This window comes from Lupinus angustifolius, unplaced genomic scaffold, assembly GCF_001865875.1.
Source record: "Lupinus angustifolius cultivar Tanjil unplaced genomic scaffold, LupAngTanjil_v1.0 Scaffold_10_155, whole genome shotgun sequence".
Classification (NCBI taxonomy): domain Eukaryota; kingdom Viridiplantae; phylum Streptophyta; class Magnoliopsida; order Fabales; family Fabaceae; genus Lupinus; species Lupinus angustifolius.
This window is the reverse complement of record NW_017718465.1, coordinates 5,476-12,686: the sequence shown is the minus strand read 5'-3', so window position 1 is coordinate 12,686 and position 7,211 is coordinate 5,476. Positions and strand designations below refer to the sequence as shown.

Genomic DNA, 7,211 nt, shown 5'->3' with positions numbered 1-7,211 from the left:
AGCACACATGTTGCACCGCTAAGCTGCTTGTTCAGCAGCTTTGACCGTGCTGACTGGGACGTGGCCTAGTGCTTGCTGATCTGGTGAGGAGTCTGGTTCTCCGCTAAGCTGCTTGTTCAGCAGCTTGGGCATGTGCCAAGCTTGTGTCTGACCATGTCAAGCTGAGTTCTGACCGTGCCAGGACTAGTCTGGTGCTAGGCTGAGCGGCCAAGCAGGTCCGCTCAGCTGCTTGCTTGAGAAGCTTGGTCTAGGTCAGGCTGGTGTCTAGGTCAGGCTAGTGTCCAGGTCAGTTTAGCGTGGCTTGGTCCATGCTTAGCTGTCTGGTTGAGCATCTTGGTTTTTGACTTCTTTTTATTTTTTACCATGAGTCTTTTTTCTCTTCTTTTCTTCTTTCTAAATCCTACAAAATATATAAAAAAGAAATACACACACAAATATACAATATTGTGAAATTTTATACAAAAAGTATTAAGTCGGTTTTTCTCAATTATGCTTAAGATAAGTGCCATAAAAGTGTATGAAATTTAGGTATGTTTGGCACTTATCAGCTTCACAGGAAGCCATTCCCAAGGCTCTATACTCAGCTTCTGTAGATGACTTGGATATAGTGGTTTGCTTCTTAGTTTTCGTGGAAACAAGTGAAGAACCAAGGAAAAAACACCATCCAGTGACAGACTTTCTGGTGTCAAGGCAAGCTGCCCAATTTGAGTCAGAGAATCCTTTCAATGTTGTTCAATTCTGGCTCGGGAAGAAGAGACCAAGAGCAGGGGAGGATTTGAGATATTTGAGAATCATGTTGGAAGCTTTTTGATGTTGATCAGTGGGTTTTGAGTTGAATTGGCTAAGGTGACTCACTGCATAAATGATATCAGGCCTCAAATTTGTTAGATAGAGCAATTTTCTGTAAGGAGCAGGGTCTGGCAATGGAGATCCAGATGAAGAATGCAGCTTTGTGTTGTAATCCATAGGAGCAGTGCAGGGTTTAGCAGCAAGAGTACATGTTTCAGACAAAAGATCTAATACATACTTTCTTTGATACAAAGCTATCCCTTTTGAAGTTCTTGCAATTTCCATCCCAAGAAAGAACTTGAGATTCCCTATGTCCTTGATACTGAATTTGGAATTTAAGAGTTGTTTAATAGATTGTATTTCAGTAAAATCATTCCCAGTCAAGACAAGATCATCAACATATATTAATATAGCAGTAAAATTCGATCCTACTGTTTTAGTGAGTAAGGAATGGTCAGCATGTGATTTGTGAAAACCATGGGCAATCAAGACTTTAGTTAATTTGTCATGCCATTATCTACTAACATGTTTTAATCCATAGATGGACTTATGAAGTTTGCAAACTAAGGGTGTATTTGATACAATGAGACCAAGAGGGATTTTCATGTAAACATCCTCATTGAGGTTACCATGGAGAAAAGTTGTGTTAACATATAATAGGTGAAGGAACTAGTTATGAATGACTGCTAAGGATAAAAGAACTCTAATTGTTGTCATTTTCACAATAGGGCTAAAATTGTCATGATAATATACTCCTTCTGTTTGGTTGTATCCTTTGGCAACTAATCTTGCCTTGAATCTTTCAACAGATCCATCTGGTTTATGTTTGATCTTGAAGATCCATTTGGAACCTATGGCTCTTTTGTTGTCAGGCAAGTTGGTGATGGTTCGGGTTCCATTCTTTTGAAGGGCAGAGAGTTCAGAGTTGATGGCTTGCTGCCATGACTCATTAAGAATGGCTTCTTGGTAGGAATCAGGAGTAATAACATAAGAGATTCCTAAGGAATAATGTTTATGAGCATGGGACAAGTAATCATAAGAGATGAAGTTGGATATAGGGTATTTAATTTTGGAAGAAGGTGTTGTCATACACCCTGTAGCTAGGGTGAAATGATAGTCTTTGAGATAAAGAGGTGGCTTGGATCTTCTAGAAGATTGTCTAATAGGAGGAGGAGGATTAACAATGTTAGGTGTGGCAGAGTCAGATGGGCTATCTTGTGGGGATTCATGAGCAGGAGTACTAATAACCTGGTCATTGCTAAGATCATCAGTGTAAGGAAAAAGGGAATCCAGATAGGTGGGCATAATAGGTTGAGTTGGTGAAGTAGTAGGTGGTTGGACACTAATGTGTTTAAAAGGGAAAACATGCTCAAAGAAAATCACATTTCTAGAGAGAAAGATTTGTCTATTTTGACAATCTAAGAGAACATACCCCTTTGTTCTTTGCTTATAACCCAAGAAGACACATTTTCTTGATCTAGGATCAAGTTTGTGTCTTTTAGCAGTAAGAGTAGATGCATAACATAGGCTTCCAAAGGTTTTCAGGTGACTCAAATCAGACAAATTTTTATGTAAAGCCTAAAAGGGGTTTGTTCATAAGGTATCTAGTAGGTTGTTTATTAATAAGATGTATAGCATGGCATACAACATAATCCATAAGCATAAGGGTAGGTTAGATTGAAAGATCAAGGACCTAGTAACAGCTAGAACATGCTGGAGTTTTTTCTCAGCAATTCCATTTTGCTGAGGTGATTCCACACAAGTGGTCTCATGTTGGATTCCATGTATGGCATAGAATAGTAAGGAATAATTACTTCCCATTGTCACTTCTAATATATTTCAGTTTCGAATCAAATTGAGTACTCACATATGACACAAAAGATTTGATATGTTGGTTGGTTTCAGACTTGGTCCTCATAAAGAGTAACCAGGTATATCTACTACGGTCATCAACTATGGTAAGGAAATACCTATGTCCATGTGTTGAGGGAATAGAGAAGGGACCCCAAATGTCTATGTGGACAAGATCAAAGGGTTTACTAGTTTTGGATACACTATCAGGATATGACAATCTCTTTTGCTTAGCTAGATGACAAATATCACAAGGATTAACAGTTTTATTGCATTGTATGAAAGGAAAGACAGTTTGCATAACAAGCATTTTAGAATGAAATAGATGCCCGAGTCTACAATGCCAAAGATTATTATCATCATAACTAGAAAAAGCATTAAGAGTGTGAACAATAGGAATGTCTCGGTTGGGCTGCATCATTCCATATAGTCCCTCCTTCATGCTAGCTACACCAATCATCCTCAAGGATTGGAGTTCCTGAATGTGACAGTAAGTATTTGAGAAAATCAACTTGCAAGATAGAGAACTAGTGAGTTTTGAGACTGATATCAAGTTGAATTTAAATGCAGACAAGTATAATACATCATTTACAAAAAATGAGTAAGCATGAAAAATATAAGTAAATTTTGAAATCAAGTAATTCTGTTTTTTGTTCTACAAAATTTAAAACTGAATATGGTTATACAATGTTGTCTAATATTCTTTTTATAAGAAAGTGTGGTGTCTCCATTTTTTTCCAGCCTTGTTTCCACCTAAGAGAGGTGATATTTAACATCATTATAAATTAATGGTACATGAAGAACATTCATCATCATCTTCAATTTGATAAGTAAGAAGTAATGGAAAGTTCTAAAGCTTTCTGGATTTTTTCCTTTATTGTCCATCACGCTTTCTTTGTCAAAGTAGACGGTTCAAAGAGCCTTGTGCCGGCATTATATGTGTTTGGGGATTCAAGTATAGATGCTGGAAATAATAACAATCTTATTACACATGCTAAGTCAAATGTTCCTCCATATGGCATAGACTTCAATAATAACGCAACCGAAAGATTTACCAATGGCAAAACTTTCGCGGACCTTATTGGTATGTTTGACACTACATGTATTAATTCTCTATACATTTTAATAACCACTTAACAAAATTTTAATTGTCACTACTACTTCTATTGCTACTTAAAATCAACATTATGCTTTTTGGAATTATTTTATGTATTTTCTATTTTGTTTATGTAGCTATTAAGTTGGGTTTACCATTACAACCTCCATATTTAGGTATCCATGAATCTAAAAGATATCAAGTGATCACTGGAATCAATTATGCATCAGCCGTATGTAGAATCTTGAACGATAATAGAGATATAAGATGAAAAAGAAAATACTTTGAACACATTGTTATTCATCTTGAAAATCACTATTTCCTCACTATGTTTTAATATTTTTTTCAAAGGGAGAATGTTTATCATTGGATAAACAAATTGAATATTTCACCTCGACTGTGGTGAATGACCTTCCGAAACATAAACATTTTGAGAGAAAAGATGAACTCAGATACCACTTATCAAAATCAATATATTTAATCTGCATTGGTTCTAATGATTATTTTCTCAATTATTTGAAGCCTGAAATAAGAACATATAAGAATATGAACCCAGAAGAATTTGCAGATTACCTCCTAGAACAATTGTCTTCTAAAATAAAGGTAACCTTCAATTAAATATCTATTGACTAAACATGGTCATCTAATTGTTTATTTTCTTACCATTCAATATCTAGACAATATACAATCTTGGAGCAAGAAAGTTTGTGATTGATACTATTAATCAAATTGGTTGTTCCCCTAATCTATATTGCAATGAAAAATATAAATCAAATGGTTAAGCTTTTCTCAGATAAACTCTTAAAGAAGGTTCAGAAGATGGAGAAGCAATTCTCAGGTTCAATATTCGTATCTGCAAATGGTTTCAACTTCTTCAATAAAATAAAAAACGAACCCAAAAAATATGGTGAGTAACAATTAATCCATCAAATTTAAAATAGTGTATAATGTATATGATTCACCTCTTATAGTTACATCATACCCATGTCTCTTTAATTTTTCTATTGATAATTTATTAATTTTCAGGATTCACAAATATATCTAAGTCATGTATTCAAGAAGGAATATCATGTGTGAATCGTAAGGAGCACTATTTTTGGGATTTTGGTCACATAACCGAAGCTGCAGTTGAAATATATGCAAATGAGTGTTTCAGTGGCTCCAAAGATGTGTTTTCCTAATATTAAGAAATTATCTCACGCACATTTGTGAGATTCTCAATTTGAAAAGAACACTCAAACAGTGGATATTTCTTTCAAGGTTGCAAATGATATATCTATTTTATAAAGAGATACCATATAGCAACGTTTATTGCTAAACCACATTTAACTCAAAGTACATATTATATATTTTGTTTTAAACATTTATTATTCTTTTATTATTTTGAAAGAGATACACACACAATCCACATTTGTATTTGTTTATAATACTAGTTTTGTACTAGTATTCTGTGACTTATATACTTCTATAATACTAGATGTAAACTACATTGAACTCAAAGTGCATATGATATATTTTTGTTTAAAATATTTTATTCTTCTTTTACATGATCATTATACTACCTAAAACTTTTTTATCATAATCTTCCTTTCCTACATTCATATCCCTTGGAACTTAACAAGTTCTCTAAAATAAATTGTATAAAATTTTAGTTGTATAACCACATGATAATGAGTCTTCAACATGATTCAAACTCATACTCCTTAGATACTTCACCTAAAAATGTTAGAAAACTCAAACATAGTAAATAAAAATAGTAGAAATACTATTTTAATGACTTTCAAAGGCATTTCTACATGTCACGAGTATGCAAAATATCCACGGAAAATAATATAAAGGAAAATCTTTAGTAGATATTAAGTCATAATATAATAAAAGGTCAATAATTCGATTCCTTTGGATGACACTTGTTGTGAGGGGCAATCACGAACCTCGAAAGAGATTAGTTCCTTACCCTAAAAAGTGAAATGATACTCTTTATAGTACCAAAAAAATTACAATATAATTAACTTTTTGCATAAATATGACTCATGATTACGACTTAATGAATTTGCATAAATGACATTAAATGCTTCAAAACACGCGTACAAGATTAAAAGTTTGCACACAAAAGTTTACCAGAGGAGCACGCCTCTCACTTGACATTCCAAATTCGTAGGAATCTCTTACTTCATTTCTTGGAATAAAATCGTCTTCATGGGAATGAGAATTTGTTTGTTGATGCCCAAGTCAATTAACAAATCCAAAGAATCATTCAAGAATCAACATAATTTGGTGACCCCTAAAAATTAGCACTCAACATAATTGGATCATAGATCCGCGTAATAATCAACATAACTAGATCATAAACCCCTCAAGAATTAACAATCAACATGATTAGATCATGGATCCATTCAACCACTAATATAATTGGATCATAAATCTCAACAGTATCTTTATTCCTCAAAGAAAAAGATGATATGAAAATAAAAAAACAAAATATAATATACATTTTGAAGTATACAATTATATAATTATTATTCATAAGATAATTTATAACTTTGCTAAATTTTTTAATGTTGGCTCTCCTGATTGATATATATATTCTTTTGTATTCAACGATAAATGTGAGTATTCTTTGTCTTCATGGTTGCTATACACAAATCACAACTTATAAGAAAAGTATAAAAATAAATAAAAAATAAATTTGGGAAATGAAAAAAAGGCCTTGCCATAGCCGAAAGAATATGCACAAACTTGTATTATATACCTCTTATATATGTGTGCATTGCTTTTATAGAAAACCAATCAACAATTTCTGATATGGTTGTATAATTATGATTTGGTGTTAGGCTGACCATAATCGCAATATTACATCACATAACAATGTTAATACCTATGTTTATCTATAAGCTACATAAACCCCACTTTCGATCTTTGTCACTCACTTTCTCAAACTTAATCCCTTTAAAAAATATCACTCCTCAACCCGATGTGCCTACCCCTAACATGGCTCCCTCGACCCTACACCTAACATGGCTCACTCCCTACCCAACACACGCTCTCCTCCTGACCCATCACACGACTCCAACCATCATCTCTCAACCCCAACCCATCACTGACCAGAGATCTGCCAACTCTCAACACCAACCCTTCATTGGTTATAGATCATTTCTAATTTCCACTTCAACAACCACATATGCCATAACATTGCGATAATGGTTACAATTATAATTGTAGTTATTATAATTGTGGTTGTTGTGATGGGGATTATGGCCAATGCGGTGTAAATTATTTTTTTAATTAAAAATATACTTTTGAGTTCGATACGATCTGATGCAGCATCAAGGGTTCGAATGTAGTATGATGTGGTCCGACGCAGTATGGTGCGGCCCAAATACAGTCTGATGTAGTTACATTGCTAGCTGATATGGCCACATCATTGTGATTTGGTGTCACAACATAATTATGGTGTGATACAGTTGCAACCATCACC

The 7,211-nt window shown here is 34.0% G+C and overlaps 2 protein-coding genes across 2 annotated transcripts; one reads left to right on the top strand and one right to left on the bottom strand.

Annotated features, from left to right (window-relative positions):
* Positions 1 to 732: 732 nt before the first annotated feature.
* Positions 733 to 2,610, bottom strand: LOC109337777. The gene is made up of 3 exons (XM_019574823.1): positions 2,483 to 2,610; positions 1,460 to 2,131; positions 733 to 1,111 (listed from the first exon to the last, which is right to left on the bottom strand). The coding sequence occupies exons 1-3, from the start codon at positions 2,608 to 2,610 to the stop codon at positions 733 to 735; spliced, it is 1,179 nt and encodes a 392-aa protein (XP_019430368.1).
* An 870-nt stretch (positions 2,611 to 3,480) lies between these two features.
* LOC109337776 (GDSL esterase/lipase At2g03980-like) lies at positions 3,481 to 4,339 on the top strand (the record flags this gene model as incomplete). The annotated part of the gene is made up of 3 exons (XM_019574822.1): positions 3,481 to 3,724; positions 3,874 to 3,968; positions 4,259 to 4,339. Coding segments are annotated over exons 1-3 (420 nt in total), but the record flags the coding sequence as incomplete, so codon positions are not given.
* Positions 4,340 to 7,211: the final 2,872 nt, after the last annotated feature.

Bases quoted from the DNA above. Each gene is read 5' to 3' on its own strand.
- LOC109337777 (XM_019574823.1), bottom strand. From the start codon at position 2,610: ATGGGAAGTAATTATTCCTTACTATTCTATGCCATACATGGAATCCAA. The intron at 2,132-2,482 runs GTCCTTGATCTT...TAAACACATTAG, and splicing joins CATGTTCTAGCTGTTACTAG to TGTCCAACCACCTACTACTT. The intron at 1,112-1,459 runs GTTCCTTCACCT...TTCCAAATTCAG, and splicing joins TTAGCAGTCATTCATAACTA to TATCAAGGACATAGGGAATC.